Here is a 20,553-nt window from a genome sequence, read left to right on the forward strand (position 1 = left end):
TCACCCGCCATATTGTTTCTCTTTCAAAATCCAATATCACACACACTCAGTTTCAGTTCTTCAAAAAATAAAAACTTTTTGGCAAAATCAAAATTAAATTTGGTTCCCTGACGAACAATTTTTAGTTAAACTGACAGAATCCGGTGTTAGTTGACCACATTTCGGCCGAAAATTCATCCAATTACAATAGAAAAGCGGAATTTCTTCATCACACAAAAACACAGTTACTCACACCGAACACGACATCATCAGGCAAGAAGCAGCAAAAATATCCTACCTCAGAAAAAATCATCATCAGTCGCTTCGAAAATTAAATTGAAGTGAAATTAATTATAAAAAATTAAAAAAAAATCCCTAAAAAATAAAAAAATCGAAAATTGTGCCATAAAATAGTGAAAAAAAAAAATTTTTTTAAATAAGAAGAAGAAAGTGTCACAAAAAAAGTGAAGAAAAAATTTCAGAATGCCGGCAAATTCGGAATACATCGATGAAAATGTCGCCTCAGACGGTTCCGAGTCCTCGGAGAACCAACAAAGGTACGTAAAAGAAGAAACTCCTCCGCGCGGCAGTAGTTTCCGTCATTTTGTTTTGCATTTAAAATTAGAATCGCGAAGAATACGCGGTTGTTGTCGTGTATAAACAACATGCGTTACTAATAAAAGTGACAGTCGTCGTGCACGACACGAAGCGTTGTTAGATAATAATAATTTTATTAAATAAATATTGAAAATGCTCCGCCTTCGAGTAATTTTTTTTTAGCCTTCTTTCTTTATAATTTCCCGAGGAAACATTTACTTTGCAATCAAACAAATTGATAACTCACAAAATTTTTTGATGATTCAAACAAAATTTTTTTCTGTACGCATCGCAAAAGAAGTTCAGCTTGCACGAGCGAGTCGGAGAGAGAGCGAAAGAGAACCATCGTCGTCGTACACGGGACAAGATTTCTAATCTGCTGTAAGAAGACGAAGGGAAAAAACGTCGGAATGAGTCACATTTAGAGTGATTGCTCTGTGCATTCTCGTGAAATTAGGCGATGAACGACTGAGAGACGAGTTTTGTGTGGGAAAATTGATTGTTTGAGAAGTTTTTCTTGATTAAGTTACTTAATTATTTATCGATGATGAGATCGTTAATTAAAATAGTTGCTCGTACAAAGTTCAACGGAGGTTAAGAATTAATCAGATGCCGGCTTTAAGAGGAAAAATATTAATTTACGATTGAAAGGTGTGTTGAATGATGTGAAAAGAAGAGGAATTAGAAGAAAAATTAGCAACAGGAGTCTTTTGTTTGTGGAAAATTACATTTTTTGCTATTGTTATGAAATTATTGAGAGTTGCTGAAGGGAATTTTCATTTTTTAAGGAAATTTTTGAATATTTTAAGATTTCTTAACTTAAAATTTTTTTTTTAAGAAAAGATATCATTTAAAAGATAAGATTTTTTCAATTTTTATTTTAAAAAAGTTAAATTCTTGAAAAACAAATTATAAATTTTTTTAAATTTTTTTATAACGAATTAGAAAAAAATTCTTTTAGTCAAACTTCTGAAGATAGGTTTTTCATATTTTCATGCATTTATCAAAAAAAAAATTTTTTTTATAATTTTTTGAAGAAACTTTTTAATGAAACAATTTTTTTTTACTTTCATGAAAATTATAAATTTTGTAAAAAAAAATTTCACATAAAGGACATAAAAAAAAATTTCTTATTTTTTTTTGACTTGTGAAGAAATTTTCTCATATTTTGAAAATAAATTTTTATCATATTAAATTTTTTTAATTTTTAAAATTTGTTTTTCAAGGAAAATTTTTAATGAATTTTTAATGTTACTAATTCAAAGATTGGGAAGCAATTTTATTTTTATGAAAATTATATATTTTTTTTATTTTTAAGATAAAAATATTTTTTTTCATTTTATTTTTTATAATATAAAATTTTTTTTAAAGAATTTTTCATTTTTTGTTGAAATTTTTTATGATTTTTTTTCACTTTTATCAAAAAAGTTAAATTCTTGCAAAAAATTATATACTTTAGTAAATTTGTTGAAACGAAGGAGAAAAAAAATTTTTTGTTATTTTTTTTTTAATTTTAAATTTTTTTTTATATTTTGATTTAAATTTTTTTTAATATTAAGGTTTTTTACTTTAAAAAATATTTTTTAAAGAAAATTTATCATTTTTTAATTTTATCAATAAAAAAAAATTATTTCTTTTAACTTTCATGAAAATGAGATTTTTTCTATTTTTTTTTTCATAACGAAGGATAAAAATATTTTTTTTTAATAATTTTTTAATGAATTTATGAAGAGAAATTTTAATTTTTTATTAAAAAATATATTTTTTTTGTCAAGAAATTTCAATTTTTTTAAGAAAAATCTTTCTAAAATTTCTAAAAATTTAACTGTTTTTCTCATTAATTTTTTTACGAATTTTAAAATTAATCTTAATAATTTTTTTACGTAAAAGAGCTCAAATTTTAATTTTAATTGCTTCAAAATAAATTTTTCAAAAAATTTTTACATGAATTTTCATCCTTAACTTTTTCTGACATTTAAAAGAAAATTTTAATTTTCTACATTTGACAAAAATTAAAATTTGGAAAAAAATGATAAAGAAAATAAAAATATTGTCCCAAAAAATCATCAAAACAATCCTTTTTCTAACAAAAAAAAAATTGTTCAACAAAAATCAATTTCATCATGAAACAAACGGGACATCTGCTCTCTCTTCATCATCATCATCATCAAAATAGTTCTAAACCAAAACCACGTTGCCATCGCGTCTAAGTTAGCGTCTTCTAACTCAAGCTCTAAACACGTGAAGAATCCTCCATTAATAGGATAAGCTTAGCTGAACATTCACAAAAGAAGAAAAAACAAGACGACGACGATTCAATTGCGACAAAAAAAATCCATTTTGCATATAAAATTAAAATTAAATAAAATAAATGAGGATTGAAAAAAAAAATAGGAAAAAAATAGAGACACGAAAAAAAAACTTTCTTTGACAACATAAAAATAAAAAGAGAAACAACAATGGTCGGTATTGGTTTCAAATCTCCTGCCTGTTTTCAAAAATCTCAATAATAATAGAAGTTTTTTTTTGCTATTTATTAGTCCTAGTTCTGCTATTCTAAACAAATATAATAATTGTACCAATGAATGGCGTGATAACTTGGCTCGACAAAAAATTGTGCCTTGTTAATAAATTTTCGTATAAAAAAAAATTAGATTTTTTTTCTAAGCTGAAGGGATCTCGTATTGTTTCCAGAATTTTTTTTTGTTGGAAGCAAAAGAAGAAGAAGTATATGGTTTCAGGAAGAGAAGACGAAATCTAAGACAAAGCACGTTAAATTAATTTATTAGTTAAAAACATCGAAAAAAATGGTTATGATGACGAAGAATGCTAGAAAAACACACACAACGGCAGACAGGCAGCAATAAATAAAATAGTAAAAGAGATGATTTGGAATATTTTTTAGAACACACAGACGAGAGACATAGACGAGTCGCTGTGTATGTCAATTTCTTGCTCTCAAACCTCAATACCGGCATCATTCTTTCCTTTTTCTACTTGTAAATTATAACACAACCTAAGCAGAAAGCACGAAAAATGTGTGTAGAAAAAAAAATTCGTTTTTAAAACTCATTCATATGTACATTACTTCATCATCATCATCGTCGTTCGTACTCGTGCACACACACACACAAGCATACGCTGTACAGCCAAAAATTTCACACACACACAAACACCCGTAAAAACCAATTTTTAGGGTCTTACGGAAATTATAAACGCATTTGTATTTCAGTAGATACGTAATATTTGAACCAGAGTGTTGCGTTTATCGCATCATCATCCGTGTGAACCAAATTCGGCCGTATTTTTTGTTGTTTTTTTTTTCTTCTTGTGTCTTTCCTCTCCGGCAACACAGAAACACACAGACACACACGCGAAAAATTCTAAACCAATAATCGCTCGCACAGATAATAGAAATCCTAAACTCCTTTTTTTTTGTTCATCATTATCATCCGCGCGACGACGACGAGACATCGAAGTGATTTTTCAATTTCATTTCTAATTTGAACATCCAACGAGCAACAGTTCTCCAGAAATCCCAAAAATCACCTACAAAATAAAAATAAAAAATTTAAAATAGTGAAAAAATTTTAAATTTCATCAAAATCAATAATAATTAATAGTGGTTCGTTCAAAAATAATTTAAAATAAAATTTAAAAAATAATATTAATACTAAAAATTTCTGTCATCATCATCTAAACATCTAGAAAAAAAATTTCTACATAGGTATTAATTAATTCAAAGTCTCTCTCAGTCACTGTAAATGTACCGTATACAAGACTTTGTTACAACAAAAAGGTCCAAAAACCGAATGAATGAATTTTTCTCTATTTTTATACACAAAATTCTACTGAGAGAGTCTCTCTTTTTTACATTTCGTAAAAAAAAAAAAACAAAATTAATTTCCAAGTTTGTCCAATAATTTTATTTTTTGAGAGAGCGCGATTTTTACATGACACGTGGATTTTTCTAATCTAAAAATTTTTACCTGACCAGTTTGTTCCCAAAATTAAAAAAAAAATTATTTACTTTTAGTATTAATATTATATTATTAAAATTTTTGTCCAAACAAAAAGATCAAAAAATTTTAATTTCATTTTTGTTCCTTATCGTTTCGTTAGAGTTCCGTACTAAAGATACACATAAGCAAAAAAAAAAAAAAAGGAAAAATTAATAGTTGAAGCACAAGTAGAAAAGAAGTTGAAGAGAAATAAAAGGAAGGGTTGTGTTATAATCTTTTCTTAAATTAAATCAACAATCACCGTCAAAGTAAATTATATTCAATCCACTAAACGTTCGTACCGTAAAAGTGAATAAAATAATAATTATTTTTGCAACAACAACAAATTCCCGAAAAAAAAAAATTAAAGGATACAAGTACAACGAAACACATAAAAAAAATAGTAACAAAAGAGGAATAATCGTAAAAATTAATAAATAAACAGGAAAATGGCATCTAATTTAGATCAGTTTCCTGAATTAGAATTATCAAAAGAAGATCGTGAACAGATATTTGAATTCATTGATCCTCCGGTAGTTGTGGGAGAATCTAACCGAACGCAAAATGGATCGAGGTATGTAAATTTTATCTCCTCTCTTCTTCTGTGTCTTGAGCAAAAAAATATTCGATCACATCGCGCAGGTAGAAATTAATTGTTTGTTGCCATTCCGTTAGATTTGCGTATTAGAGTTGTTAATGGATGAAAAACACGATTTTTTTTATTATTTATTGTTCGGAAGCAGTTTTTCATGAATAAATAGGTTTTAATGAAAAGGGTCTTGCTACCTAGATTGCCTCTCGTAGCACAAATTTTGCTACCTAAAAGTGATTGCCAAAAAATTTGAAGGTCAATATGCGAAAAGAAGGAAGATTTGAACGAACTTTATTGTACGTCTTTGAATAAAAGATTAGAATTTAAATTTGAATTTTTTTTAAGATTTAAAATTATTTTTTACGAAAAAAAAATCAAATCCTGAATCATATCGATGACTTTTTAAAAAAATTAATTTGAGGTTATTTGGGGTATGCAATGAACATTACATTAGATTTTCTTCATTTTTCACGAAGTTTAACATACTTTTTCCAAATTTTCCGTGCAAAAACCTTCTAAAAGCTAATTCTGACTTATTAAAAAGATTAGAATAGAAATTCTTGAAGCAAAACTTGAGTTATTGCATGTCAAAATTTGTATGGATTTCAAATTCAATAGTTCTGAAGGTTCGTTAGAGTAATTTTTCGTATTCTTCAATATTTGTCTTATTCGAAGATCTTTACTTTATGATGATCGTTTAGATCAATTTGACCCTAAAAAAAATCTTGAAAAAAACTTATCAAAAAACTAACATTTCGTTACAAAAATTACATGATTTTGTGACAAACTTTCTCATCATCTCCAATCGCCATCGGAAATAATAAAAAACAGCTTATCTTCATCTTCGTCAGAAAAAAAAAACATTTTTACATGACAAAGCTCAAAAAATCGTCAATAATTGCTCTAATCCAAATCAATACAATTCCACGCACATTAATATTCATGATTAGAGTTGCTTTAGTTTTCAGATCGAGAGTAGCGCGCGGTGAGAGAATGTTCGAAAAGAAAGAAAGAAATACCGAAAAAAAAACAAAAGACACAAAAAATGTGCGTTTTACTACATGAGGAACTAAATTTTCGGCATTCTCACACATTCTCGTGCGTTTGTTTGTATGCGCGAAGCAAAGGCGAAGAAATTGACGTCGTTATGTATACTCGCTCTCATATATTCGTCATTTAATTTTTTTTTTGTATTTTTCATGTAGTCAGTCATTGTAGATATGACGCATCATTTCCTAGAATATTAGAACGCAATACGGAACACGAAGAATTGAGAAGTGAGTGATTTGGTTTCCATGTGTTTGTGTTCAATAAATTTCGTGATACACCTTATGATGGTTTTGCTTGGTTTGGATTATTCGGTAATTATTGCTTTGTGTGTTTTTTCTTATTCTAAAAAGAATAGAAGAGAGAGAATTGATTGAGTGACATACCATTGTTTACTATTTCTTGAACGCCACAAATACATTCGCAAAGAAGAGATCGACATGTAAATAAGGTAACCAGCATTAGATTTTTTGCGTTTCATAGATCATCGAGCTTTTTCATCTATTTTTTTGCTAAAAAATTAACTTTTTCACAAAAGTTGCTTGAAATTTAAATTTTGTTGAAAAAAACCTCATAGTTCTTGTTGAAAATTTTTGTTCTAAAATCTCATATTTGTACTGTTAAATGAAATTTTCTAAAAAAGTTATTAAAAATATCTTGAAAAAATCTTAAAAAATTAAAAAATGTAAAATTTTTACATAAAAAATTGATTTTTTAAACAAAACGAAAAAATTAATTAAAAAAATTAAATTAATTAAAATTAAATTTTAATGAAATTCACTAATTTTTAAAATTAATTAATTAAATTCATGTAAAAAAAAATATCATAAAAAAATTTCATAAAAAGTTTGAAGAAATTTTCACTCATGTTGTTAACAATGTATTTGAATTAATATTTTATTAAAAAAATCTTTATAAAAAAATTTAAAAAAATAATGAAATTATTAAAAATTTAAAAAAAAAATTAAAATTTTAAAAATAACATTTCAAAATAATTAATTTAAATTGTAAATATTAACACAAAAATAGACGAGAAATTAAAAATTTAATTTTTTTTTCTCAAAAATTATTTACAATTTTTTCTAAAAAATTAATAAATTATTTAATTAAAAATTAATTTTTCAAATTTTTTAAAAAATTATTTGATAAAAATTTAAATTTTATAAATAATTTTTTTAAATTTTTTTTTTAAATATAAAAAAAAAATAAATTTAAAAAATTAAAATTTTACAAAAATTTTATCAAAAAATTAATCTCTTTCAAAATTTAAAAATTATAATACAAAAAAACAATAATCTCAATAAAAAATTCAAAAAAAATCCATTAAAAATCTGTAACAACTCATTCGATTGCTAATCATCAACTAATAATGCAAAAACTGCTTACTCAATGAATTTTTACACACACACAACTACTTTTGCACAAAATTTTTAAATCCACACAAACACACACGGATTTTGTGATACGATGCGGTGTTTTTGCCAAATACTTGCCGGTCGAACAAAAAATTGTCCTTCCAAGAACTCAACTCACCGTACGTTAACTAATGAACAACGTTAACTGCGATATCGAAAGTTTCACGCGATAAATTTACTTTTACACAAAAACCGGTGAATATTTTGTCGAAGGCACTTTTTGACCGGAAGTCTTGAATTTGGCGCCTTGTTTCGTCAGTTAATTTAGCTCGCAGCATCAAACGTCTAAAAAATAATCCAAAAATCAAATAATTTTTTTTTAACAAGGAAGCAAAATCCGCTTACCGAAAAAATTCTCATATCATAAAATTTTTGACATTTTATCCTCGAGCGATGCTAAACAGGTTCTAACTTACACAATTATGATTAATTAACAACAAATCACAAATATCAATACATCATAAATTTTAAATGTACAGAAAAAAGGAGAAGACACAAAAGATGTATGTACACGGAAAGTTGTTGTCGCTGTTGCACCCATCTATAAATTAAAATAACAAATACAAGAAGGTTAAACACTTGGCGTTCCGAACGACGTTCCTACTGCCGAACTACCGAGGTCTTGCCAAAATATTGAATCTACCATAAGAATGATTACCGGCAGTTGCGGGAATTCTCAAATTTGCTACAAATTTTACAAAATATTTGTAAAAAGTAGAAAATTAGTATAAATTAAACTTTAACAAGTATTTCAAGTTTAAAAAAATTGGGAAAAATCAATAAAATTTAAAAAAAAATTCAAAGATGAAATTTCGAATTCATATTTTAAAAGTTCAACTACTTGTATTTCGTAAATTATGTAACTTTTTGAAAATATTTTTGTCGAAAAGTACCTGAAATTTCATTTCTAATGATATATATCATGAAGGTCATTTCAAGGTCAACTTCAAATTTGTCGAATTTTGAGAAGAGTTAAAAGGCACAAAATATGTCATAAAAGAAAATTTTAAGTGCTTTTCGAATTTGCAAAAATATTTACAAAAAGTTGTATATTTTACGAAAAACAAGCAGTTGAACTTTGAAAATTTGAATTTGAAATTTCATCTTTAAAATTTAAAAAAAATATTAAAAAAAATATTTAAAAAAAAATAAAAAAAAAAATTATAAAAAATGAAGTTGCATACTTTGAATAATGCATACTTTTTGCCACAAGTGCTTAGTTTCAAATTTTGTACAACAAAGTCAATATATATTTTATAAAAATAAAAAAAAAATTATATTATCTGACAATTTCGAAATAAATTTACTTAATTTTATTGATTTTTCCCAATTTTTTCAATTCGAATGCTAATGTTTTACTTTTTACAAATGTTTTCTTTTGATTTTTGGTTTAATTTTTCACTTAAATTTGAGGATTCCCGCAACTCCCTTAAAAATACGTATTTTTTAGTGTAAAGCAATTTACAGACACGAACGCGAGTAAACAGAAAAATCTCGCCGAAAAAAAAACTTTTTTATTTATGTGTTTATAATTATTTTATTTTATATGCATTAGGGCTTATACTAATAATGTTTATGCGAGATGTGCAAGTTAATCCGTCGCTACTCGTGTCCATGTCGTAGAACATAATTCATAGCAAGAATAATAATAGTGTACACACATTAACAAGGTAAAGGCAACGAGATACACTTTATGCAACACCACACTACCAAAAATTGCCAAAAAATTTCTCGTTTTTCGCACATACATTCGCACATTTCGCGAACGCACACACTTACGAGAGAGGACAATGCCGAAACTCATCTCTTGTACATGATCCATGTTATTATATTATTATTAATATTTTTCATATCAAAAAGTTAGGTCCGAGAGTTTTCTTTGCAAATTTCGCATAGGTTAAAGGTTTCGCCTCGTTTGTACAACACATGCAGCGACGCAGAGAGACAACGACGATGATTTACCGGAGTTACAACAAAAAAATAAATATTAGTTTGTCGTTCGTCGTGTTGTTATTGTCGTTGCCATATATCTTCGTCGTCTTCCAACAACAACAACATCCCCTTCTTCGCGAAAAAATGTATCAAAAATTTTCGCAATGAGATGAATGTCTTTTAAAATAGCATATAAGTAACAACAAAAACATATCACATTTTTTCGGGTGATAGTTAGTTAGTTTCGCGAAGCACGTTTCCAGTCGTTCACTGTGTTATTTTTCGCTACATGAATCTCTTTTGTAACACCTCTTGTTACTTTTTGGGTTTTTTTTGTGTCTTTTGCTCTATTGTTCTATTAATATTGCTTGGAACGAGTCGCGATCGCCGAAAAAGAGTGTGAAGTAGTAGCAAAGGACCCCAAATATTTTTCAAACCATATCAAATAGTAATCAAGTAGGCAAGGAGAAGCAGAAGAGTTAGTTCACCTGTAAGAAGATAGCTTTATAATTAGTAATTAATTGTGGAGACGGGAACGGAGTTCAAGTGAGCAACGATTAAAGATCCCTTTTTTAATGGAAATTGTGAGTTTTTAAGTTTTTCATCAAAAAAATTTAATTTTAGAACTGAATTTGATACTTTTAGAAAATAAAAATGACTTTCAGAAATTTTTTTGAGATACATTTGCAGAAAATCCTCCCACGCAAACAGATTTTTGTCACAAAAGTACAATTTGTTTGATTTTTAGTAATTTTTTAAGAAATTTTGTCAGATTTCTTAACTTTTCAAGTTATTTTATGAAAAATTTCATCAAATTTCTTTACTTTTTACTTTTTTTAAGAAATTTTGTCAAATTTTGTAACTTCGCAAGTCATTCTTCGAGAATTTTCGTCGAATCTCGTAACTTTTCAATCATTTTTTGAGAATTTTCGTCAAATTTCGTAACTTTCCAATAAAAATCAAAAAATAAGAGCTTACCATTGGCCAGATTTTGATGTTGCTTGATGATTTTTTTCAATTTCTGTCAAAAAATCAAATAAAAAGTTCCTCACGATCAATATGAAAGATTCAAATGATCGCGAGGAACACATTAGAATACTGAAAATTTCCAATTTGATGACTTACCTTAAGTGTTTCTGCTTGATTTTCATCAGGACGCCTTCCCTTCTTCTCCGATAGTCAACTTTTCCTTAAATTTTTTCTTCTGCTTTTGAACTTCCTTCTTCTTCTCATGATCCTCGATGGTTTTCTTCTATTTTCTACAAAAAAAATGCATTTAAATAAATATTTAAAACTGAAATTAAATAAATTTCTTATATTTTTCGTCAATCCTCCTCCGCGCGCGAATCCAAAATGGCGAATTTCATCAGCTGTCATCCACGTGACATTTTTTAGTTCAACTTTCTCCCGCAATGCGCCATTTCTCTCATTCAAAATGCCCGTTTTTTGTATAGATCGCTTTGTCAAACATGAAAAATCATGGAAATTTTCCTTAATTGATCACTGTCAATACATGACAAGAACAAAAATTTTTAAATAAAGTCCTTTTCTTCGGAATGTCATCCCTTGTCTTCTCATTTCACTTTGAAAAATTCATAAAATTATCAAATACACCATCTTCGCCTGTTGACAAGTTTCGCATCATTCATCGATGTATCCTTTTTAACCCATTTTCCGTAAAATCACGTACACGAAGCGAAAAATTAAAGAAAGAGATGAAAAAAAAAATTAAATTCCTCTAAAAATTAAAAAAAAAATGAATGTATGTCGTCTCAATTCAGCTTCCTTTTTGCGGTATATTCGCTCAAACCTACATTTTGCTTATGTAATTTTCGATTTTCATTATTACAAAACAATTGCGTACCGAAAATGCAAAAAAAAAAATTAAGAACAAAAACTCCCCTAACCTTTTCTTTCTTTCTATAACCATAACCTTCAAAATTTTTGTTTGTATTGAAAAGCACATGTACATATCTCAAAAAATAAATGAAAAAAAAATCATCGTCGTCTGAACGAGAACAGAACAAGAACTACCCCATATAGGAATGATGATGATGCTGGATCGTTGATGAATGATGTATGTGGCATGAAACACATGGATTGACCTTGAAATATGCGTACTATTATTATAAATTCGCCATAAATCCTTTTTTTTTTCGTTTCTTTCTCGTTTTTCGTACCGTGTGATGCGGTAATAAGCGAGAGATTGATTAACCAAGCAAATTTGGATCGCAATTCCAATATTAGGTCAGAACGTTCGATAGAATGAAGAATAAGAAGGCGCAGAAAAAAAAAGCAGATGCGCCTCATGTTATGCGTTGTTAGGACATAATATAAAATTTTTATTTTTATTACTATTTGAATGACTTTGGTCGTTGTATCGTAGTATTTTTTTTTGGAAAAGTTACAAAAAATAACAAAGTTATTCAGGGTTAATGCACTTTCGGTCGAACGAATAATTTGTCGAACGTCAAACATCAAAAATATGCTACCTTCTTCTTTTTTCTTCAAATGAGCAAAAATAAATAAATATAACATGAAACATTGTCGTACTATTGAAATATATATGTTATGCATACCGTGTATTCACTAAATTTTTTTTTTTATTTTTTTATTTAATTTTTTAATTTTTTCTAATATTAAAAAAATACTTTTTATAATTAATTATCTCAAATTTATAAAAAAAAATATTATATTTAATTTTTATTTTTTTACAATTTTAATAAATTAATGTAAAAATTAATTTTATTAAGTTAATGATTTTTTTAAATTTTTTCTTTCAAATGTAAAAAAAATATTTCTTAAATTTATAAAAAAATTAAATTTATAAAAAAATAACCTTATTCATAGTTTCATAGTTTTTAATATTTAAAAAAAATATTTTATAGAATTTTAATTTTTTATAATTTTAAAAAATAATAATCATAAAATAATAAAAAAAAATATTTTTATTATTTTAAATTATTTATTTTTTTAAGTATATTTATTATTAATTTGATTATTTTTAAATTGATTAAATAATTTATTTATTTTTATTTTATTTTAACTTATTTTTTTGAGAAAATTTAATATTTCAAATCACATCACAAAATCGTAAAAATTGAAATTTTTTATTTTTTTTTTTTAATTTAATTAATTAATATTTTATAACTTTAAATTAAAGTTTTAATTTAATTAAATTAAATTTTATTAATTAAACATTTTTTTACAATATTTTATTTAAAAAAAATAAAATTTATAAAAAATATACAATTTTAAATAATATTAAATTTTTATAATTGTAATTATTTTTAATTTATTTTTTTAATATTAATAATTTTTTTTAATAATTTTATTAATTAATTCAGTTTTTTTTAATTAATTGAAAAGTATTAAAAATGTATGAAAAAAAAATCTAACAAAAAATTGTATGAACACTCGGTAGTTTCATTGTTAGAAATTTAATTCTATTTATTTATCATTAAAATTTTATTTTTTTATGTGTTACATGAAACACATTTTAACAAAATTACTGATAATTTTCGTTTTTCAATTAACCTCATTTTATTTTCTTTCTTACGTTTTATTAACTTTTTTTTTTTCAAGAATTACATGATGATGATGATGATGTAATCGTAAAAAGGCAACCCTTTTAATTGTAAATGAATTTGCAAAGACATGTGAGCGTGTCTTTTTGTACGCAATTATAATTCGATATTTATCTGTCGCACCCTTCTTTGTCCTCTTTTATTATTATTTTTTTAAATTTTTGTCAAACTTATACTTCCGTAATCTTTTTTATATGAATGATTATTATTTCTATGAAATCAAAAAATAAATAAATATTTTGGCGATTTGCAATGAAAATGACTCATTGGCGCCTTTTTTCTTGATTCATCCTTGTTTATGCGTAATATTATGTTAAAACATACATGTTGATAATAAACAAACAACAACGAAAAGAGAAATGAAAAATGCGTCATTACCTACAACATGCACTCTCTTGCAACAATACATTGATATCTGTACAAAAAAAAAATCGCGAGACGAAAAATTCCATTCTCATAAATAAATAATTGTAATATGATTCAACTTTTGTGCATGTATAAACAAAACATTGCAAAATTAACAACATTTTTTACCACACAGAATTCTGATTTTTTTCGATTGACATAAATATTTTAACTATTTATCTATAAATACAAACAAAATTGATAAAAAATCAAACAAACAACATTTATTTGGAAGGTGTCATCAAAATAATAATAATATTCGATAAGATATGTTTGTTATACAAAGTAATAAATATAACGATGATCAATGTATTTTTTTATATATTTGTCAAAAGGTTGCCTTTTTAAATCTATAGCTTGCTTCTTATTGTACATGTATAATAAATATATATAATTCTCCGGGAATTTTTTGTCTTCTTTTACATTATGATGTATATAAATTTTGCGAGAGCGAGTAGTCACGAATATTATGTTATGTTATATGTGTGTACTGAAATTCTTTTGCATTTGTAGTTGTGTGTAAATTTTTCTATTGTATTGCCAAATTTTTACCAATTTGACAGATATAAAAAAATATTTAAAAAAAAAATTAAAAAATATATTTTAATTTTTTTATAAATTTTTATCATATATTTTTTTATTTATTATTAATTTTTAAAAAAATATATTTAAAATATTTTTTTATATTTTCATCATATATTAATATTAATTTTAAAATAATAAATATTTTTTTTTAAATAAAATTATATATTTTAGAAAAAATTCTTATTTTATAGTTTTTAGTGCAAGAAGTAAAGTAAAGAAAAGTTAATAAAAATACTTATACACATCGAAATATATATAATACACACATGCTCGCTAATAACATGTGCAAATGTATGCTTTCGTGCTGCGAATGTATGTGTAAATTTTTCGCCGACAATAATATTTTAACTCTTCATAGTATAACTTTCGCTCAGTTCACATTATACAGTCACCGTGTATCAACTTGTTTATTTTTGCGTTGTATTTTTCCATATTTATCTCCTACTTCATCATATTGTATATAAAAAAAAAGTAAAATATTGTTATACAAATCAAGAGTAACTATATGGCAAAATAGTTTTTTTCTCCTTTTTCACGAATATAACGCAAAAATAATAAAAATAATAATGTATCATACATGTACTTGTACTGCCTTCACTTGAAAATCAAACAACCAGAAATCACACACAATATAAATTCTATAAACTAATTAAATGACACACATCATACAAAGTGAAAATTACTATAAAAAAATACAACTACAGCAATAAATAATAATAAATATAAAATAAAAGTGCTGGATGGATGGCCTTAATCGCATACCATACAAAAAAAATTATACCATATTGAAATCTAATAATATGACGTTAAAAATGTTTTTATATTAAAAAAAGTGTGAATTCAAAAAAAAAAAAAAATTTTTTTACAATCTATGCCAAAAAAATTGTTCCTTGATAAGACTAAAGAAAAAAAAATAATTGTTAGTTGTTTATTAAAGTTTTTAAAAAATATTAGCAAACTGCGCCAAATTATCATATATACTTACATGTATACAACGTTCGTGCCAACGAGTTCAAAGTCTCTTTAAAAATATATATAATACAAAAAAAAATATTTATCAACGTTATTTATTAAATATTATCATCATCGTCAACACATTACGAGAATTTTTCAAGGATTGAAAAGTACCTGATAATACACGTCGTGTACAAGTGCCTTCTTTATTTTTGATTAAACGAAATAAAATTTTACATGACTGATTAGAAAATATGACAAAAACGCGGTAGGTTTGAAACTTTCAACAAAAAATAATTTTTTTTATATGTGACGGAATGTTATGGCGCTACTGAAGTTCAATATATGAATTATTTACACAAATGAAGAAAAAAATATCTAAAACGCTTTCAAAAGTGATAATTTTTGTAACAATGATGATGATGAAAAAACAAATAAAAAAACGTGTTATTGACACATTCCTCAACTTTTTTTACTTTTTTTTTCTAATATTTACAGTTGAATGAAATTTGTTATCAAATGACATAAAATAGTAGCTATAAAAAATAAACACACGCATTACATTAAAATATATAATATAAAAAAGAAAAATGTTGAGTGATAAGAAACACCTTAATATATATTTATTTCTAAGTGTTCATGATTTGAAAAAAAAAATTTTTTAACATAAATATATTTTTTAAAAATATTTTTTTATTTATTTTTTTTTTATTAAAAACAATTAATTATTAAATTAAATAAATTATTTATTAGTTATAAATTTATTGAATTATTTAAATTTATCAAATCATTAATTTTTTAAATTAAAAATTAAATAAATAAAGAAAATAATATTATTTCTATTAATAATTTATTTTATTTATTTTTTTAAAAAATTAAAAATATTATAAAAAAATTAAAATTTCATTAATACAATTTTATTTTATTTAAAAATCCATTAAAAAAATTTTAAATTAAAAATAAAAAATATATAACAACAATAAAAAAATTCTTTGAAAAAAAAATTTTTTAACATATATTTTGTTATTTATTTATTTCATATGTTTTTAAATAATTTTTTTTTAAATATTTTTATTAAAATTATTTTTTTTTGTTTAAAAAAATTCTTTGAAATTTTATTTTTATTAATTTATTTTATTTAAAATTATCATTTATTTATAAAAAGAATTATAAAAATAATATGTTTAGGAACATAAAATGATAAAATTTTCTTTGAAAAATTATTAGTTTTCGAACAAATATTCTTCATCAAAAAAAAAAAAATAATAATTTATTAAATTTTTTTTATTTTATCTTTGATAAATAATTAATATTAATTATTTATTATTTTAATTATAAATGAAATAAAAATAATTTAAAAAAATTAATATATAGAAACAAAAAAAAATTATACAAAAATCAAAAATTTTGTTTTGTTTTCGCTCACATTTGTTATCAATTTAATTACTACACAATTTCCGGAGTAAAAATTCATTCATAACAATAATTGTTATTAACATCATTATATATTTCAAATTTTATTATTAAAAATATTTCTGTGTGAGCAAAAATCTAAAATCTTATAAAAAAAGGTGTAAATAAATAAATTATTAATATACATGTTTCGTTATACAAAAAAAAAAAATAAAATAAAATATAAGAAAGAGAGTGTGACACATGTGTTGCGGCGCGGCGAACAATATACAAAAAAAAAATATATAAAATCGGTTATCAACCTCGAGACGAGTGTTTATGAATGAAATATTTGAACAACAAGTATAACTGTTTTTAATATATAGAAGACGACTTCGTCTTGAAAAAAAAAATTATTAAATTTTTTATGATCGATCTGTTACAAATTGTGAATTTTCCTCTATTTGTTGTAATTTGAGGCGACGAGAACAGGAATTTGGGTCAGAATGCTTCCGAGAACGATAAAACTTCATTAGAATTCAGTGTATTTTGTGTCAATAAACAAACGATTCTCAGTATCGTCGTTGCAATTATCATTAAAAAATGTGTTAATGCAGCTTTTTGACGTTTTGTTTGAAATTCTCGTTAATTTGTGTTTTTGCTGACGATTTGAGCTTACGCGGTGTAACGATCATATGGCGCCTGTCTATATCTTATCTAAAATACGTGAATCTAACTTTTTATTTTTTTTTATCATTTTAGTGGAACAGTTAAAATTGTTATCAGTGGCATACCGCAAGATGCGCATTACGACGATATCGAGCCATTGCTGAAGCCCTATGGAAAAGTTGAGCATTGCGAAGCCCAAGCCAGCAACTCGCCCACGCAAACGGTGCACATTACATTCGAGACGCCGGATCAGGCGCAAAAAGCTGTCACGGGATTGAATGGCGTCGAATTCGAGGGCAACAAGTTGCACGTCGAACTCTACGAAAACAAGCAAAATAACTCGTCGTCGGGGCGTCGTGCTGGCGGCAGCAACAGTCGATCCCGTACTCAATATGGCAGCAATTTACCCGGCGGACCTGGCAGACAAACAGATTTTCCGTTGCGAGTTCTCGTTGCAAGTGACATGGTTGGCGCGATTATTGGGCGTCAAGGCACGACAATTCGCCAAATTACGCAACAAAGTCGCGCGCGTGTCGACGTTCATCGCAAAGACAACGTTGGTTCACTCGAAAAAGCAATTACCATCTACGGCAATCCCGATAATTGCACAGCGGCGTGCAAGAGAATTTTGTTCGTGATGCAACAAGAAGCTGATAACACAAATAAAGGGTGAGTTTTGAAAAAATTTCTTCAAAAAAAATTTAAAAAAAAATTAAATTAAATTTAAATTTAAATTTAAAAAAAATTAATTAAATTAAATTTATTTAAAAAAAAATTTTTAATTTAAAAAAATTAAATTAAAATTAATTTAATTTTAAATTTTTTTGATTTTTAAATTAATTAAAATAATTAAAATAAATTTAATTAATTAAAATAATATCAATAAAATTAAAACTCAATTAAATTTAAATAAAATTAATTTAAAAATTATTTTTTTTAGTGAAATTTGTTTGAAAATTCTGGCACACAACAATCTGATCGGACGCATTATTGGTAAAAGCGGAAACACAATAAAGCGAATTATGCAAGACACGGATACCAAAATCACTGTTAGTTCCATCAACGATATCAATAGCTTCAATTTGGAGCGCATCATTACGGTTAAGGGCAGTTTGGATAATATGTCGCAAGCCGAAAGTCAAATTAGCTCAAAGTTGCGACAAAGTTACGAAAATGACTTACAAGCATTGGCTCCGCAAAGCATAATGTTCCCCGGATTACATCCGATGGCGATGATGTCGACATCAGGCAACTCAATGGGATTCCCGCCAACACGCCCCGGCGCAGGAACCGGAACTGGCAGCGGAATTTATCCCGGAACGAATTATCCGATGTTCCAACCGCCTGCTTGTGAGTATTTTTCATTTTTTATATTTTTCAAAATTTTTTTAAATTTTTTTAAAATTTTTGTCCCAATGCATATTTTAAAAATTTTCCTATTGCACAATTTGAATTTTTTCCCAATACACATTTTGAAATTTTTCATTTCGAATTTTGAAACTTCGATTTTAAGCTTATCTTGAAGATTCAAAACAAAAAAAAAAATTCCATGGCATATTTTGAAATTTTTCTCCCAATGTATATTTTGAAATTTTTTTCCCAATGCAAATTTTGAATTGTTTTAAAATTTCGATTCTGAGCATACCTTAATTTTTTTTTTTATGAAAAATGCTTTAAACCGAAAAAATTTTGAATTTCCATGGAGAAAAACATTCAAATTGTGCATTGGGGAAATATTCAAAATGTGTTTTGGGTTAAATTTTAAAATGTACATTGGGACAAAGCTTATTCAAATCAATTTTTTGATAAAAATAATGATTTTTTTTCAAATTTGCTTTTCCCAATCAACATTTTACGTTTAAAATCTCAATGAACATTTTCGAAATTCATTCCAATGCAAATTTCAAAATTTTTTCTAACAAAATTTGTCTTTTTCTCTTTTAGCTGCTGGCCCAGGAGTACCAACGGGCACGAATGACGTTCAGGAAACCACGTACTTGTATATTCCAAACAATGCTGTCGGTGCGATAATCGGAACAAAGGGTTCACATATTCGTAATATTATTAGATTTTCGGGGGCATCGGTAAAAATTGCGCCTCTCGAGGCAGACAAGCCGGCGGAACAACAAACAGAACGAAAAGTTACAATTGTCGGAACACCCGAGGCACAATGGAAAGCTCAGTACCTGATATTCGAGAAAATGCGTGAGGAAGGATTCGTTTCTGGTACGGATGATGTACGACTTACGGTAGAAATTTTAGTTGCAAGCTCACAGGTAACTTGATTTTTTTTTGAAAAAAATTAATTTTTACTGAAAAAAAAATTTTTTTTTTAGGTTGGTCGCATTATTGGAAAAGGAGGGCAAAACGTACGTGAATTACAAAGAGTTACAGGCAGCATCATTAAACTGCCGGAACACGGAACATCACAACCTACTGATGAAGAAACAAGTGTTCATATTGTTGGTCCATTCTACAGTGTTCAGGTGAGTTTTTTCTTCAATCTCTAAAAAAATTTAAAAAAAATTTAAAAGAAATTTTAAAAAATTTAAAAATTAAAAAAAAAACAAAAAATTTAAAAAAAAATAAAAAATTAAAAAAAAATTAAAATAAAATAAAATTTTTTTTTTAGTCTGCTCAACGACGCATCCGCACGATGATCGCTTCGACAAATCCGCCGCCCGTGACAAATCGACAAAAGCAGCAACAACAACAGCAAACAACCTCATCGTCGCCAACCTCTTCACAATCCAAATCCAAAGAACAACAATCGTCGAATCCATCAGCTTAAGTATAGAAATTTAAGGAAAAAAGTCGTTTCGTTTTATTGCGATTTAAAAAAAAGTTACTAATATATTATATTAAAAATTTAAAAGAAAAAAAATAATATTATGAAACAAAATGTTGTTAAAATTTAAAAAAATAAACGAACTTAAAAAAAATTATTTAAAAAAAAAGTCCCAATAATAATGAAAAAAAACACACACTATTAAAAAAAAATTTCGGAACACTTTCGGTCAAAATCTCTCAAAATTCAAAAAAAAATGAAAATTTATATATATAAAATTATATTTATTTGCGTTCCTAAAAACCAACAAAAAATTCTTTAAAAAATAATTAATATTTAAAATTAAGTTCAATTATTATTATTTATCAATACCCGCGTCTGAAACCCGTTTTCAAGATGATTTACCATTAATTATTAGCTGAAGTTTATTGGTATTTATTTTTTACTAACTATCATTATAATAATTCTAGCAGTTAGAAAAAAGAGGTTAAATAATTATTATTTTTTGTATTATATGAAAAAAAAAATATATATATCGAATTATGTTGAAATAAGCGTCTAATCAAGCGAAAAAAACATAATAATAATAATTAATAATTGGTTAAACATT

The 20,553-nt window shown here is 25.7% G+C and overlaps 1 protein-coding gene across 2 annotated transcripts; it reads left to right on the forward strand.

The window, feature by feature from the left end:
* Positions 1-39: 39 nt before the first annotated feature.
* On the forward strand, positions 40-20,240 carry LOC134834990 (insulin-like growth factor 2 mRNA-binding protein 3-A). 2 transcript variants are annotated; one of them, XM_063849835.1, is made up of 6 exons: positions 40-536; positions 17,249-17,824; positions 18,096-18,505; positions 19,100-19,431; positions 19,492-19,641; positions 19,788-20,240. In XM_063849835.1, exons 1-6 carry the CDS (start codon positions 463-465, stop codon positions 19,944-19,946), a joined length of 1,701 nt encoding a protein of 566 aa, XP_063705905.1. In that variant the 5' UTR covers positions 40-462; the 3' UTR covers positions 19,947-20,240. The 2 variants fall into 2 exon arrangements, with proteins under 2 accessions (XP_063705905.1, XP_063705912.1); XM_063849842.1 differs by lacking the exon at positions 40-536 and adding an exon at positions 15,190-15,362 and having other exon boundaries at positions 19,788-20,239.
* Positions 20,241-20,553: the final 313 nt, after the last annotated feature.

The sequence above is a fragment of the Culicoides brevitarsis genome, chromosome 1 (assembly GCF_036172545.1).
Source record: "Culicoides brevitarsis isolate CSIRO-B50_1 chromosome 1, AGI_CSIRO_Cbre_v1, whole genome shotgun sequence".
Classification (NCBI taxonomy): domain Eukaryota; kingdom Metazoa; phylum Arthropoda; class Insecta; order Diptera; family Ceratopogonidae; genus Culicoides; species Culicoides brevitarsis.

Bases quoted from the DNA above. Each gene is read 5' to 3' on its own strand.
- LOC134834990 (XM_063849835.1), top strand. From the start codon at position 463: ATGCCGGCAAATTCGGAATACATCGATGAAAATGTCGCCTCAGACGGT. The intron at 17,825-18,095 runs GTGAGTTTTGAA...TATTTTTTTTAG, and splicing joins GCTGATAACACAAATAAAGG to TGAAATTTGTTTGAAAATTC. The intron at 19,642-19,787 runs GTGAGTTTTTTC...TTTTTTTTTTAG, and splicing joins GTCCATTCTACAGTGTTCAG to TCTGCTCAACGACGCATCCG.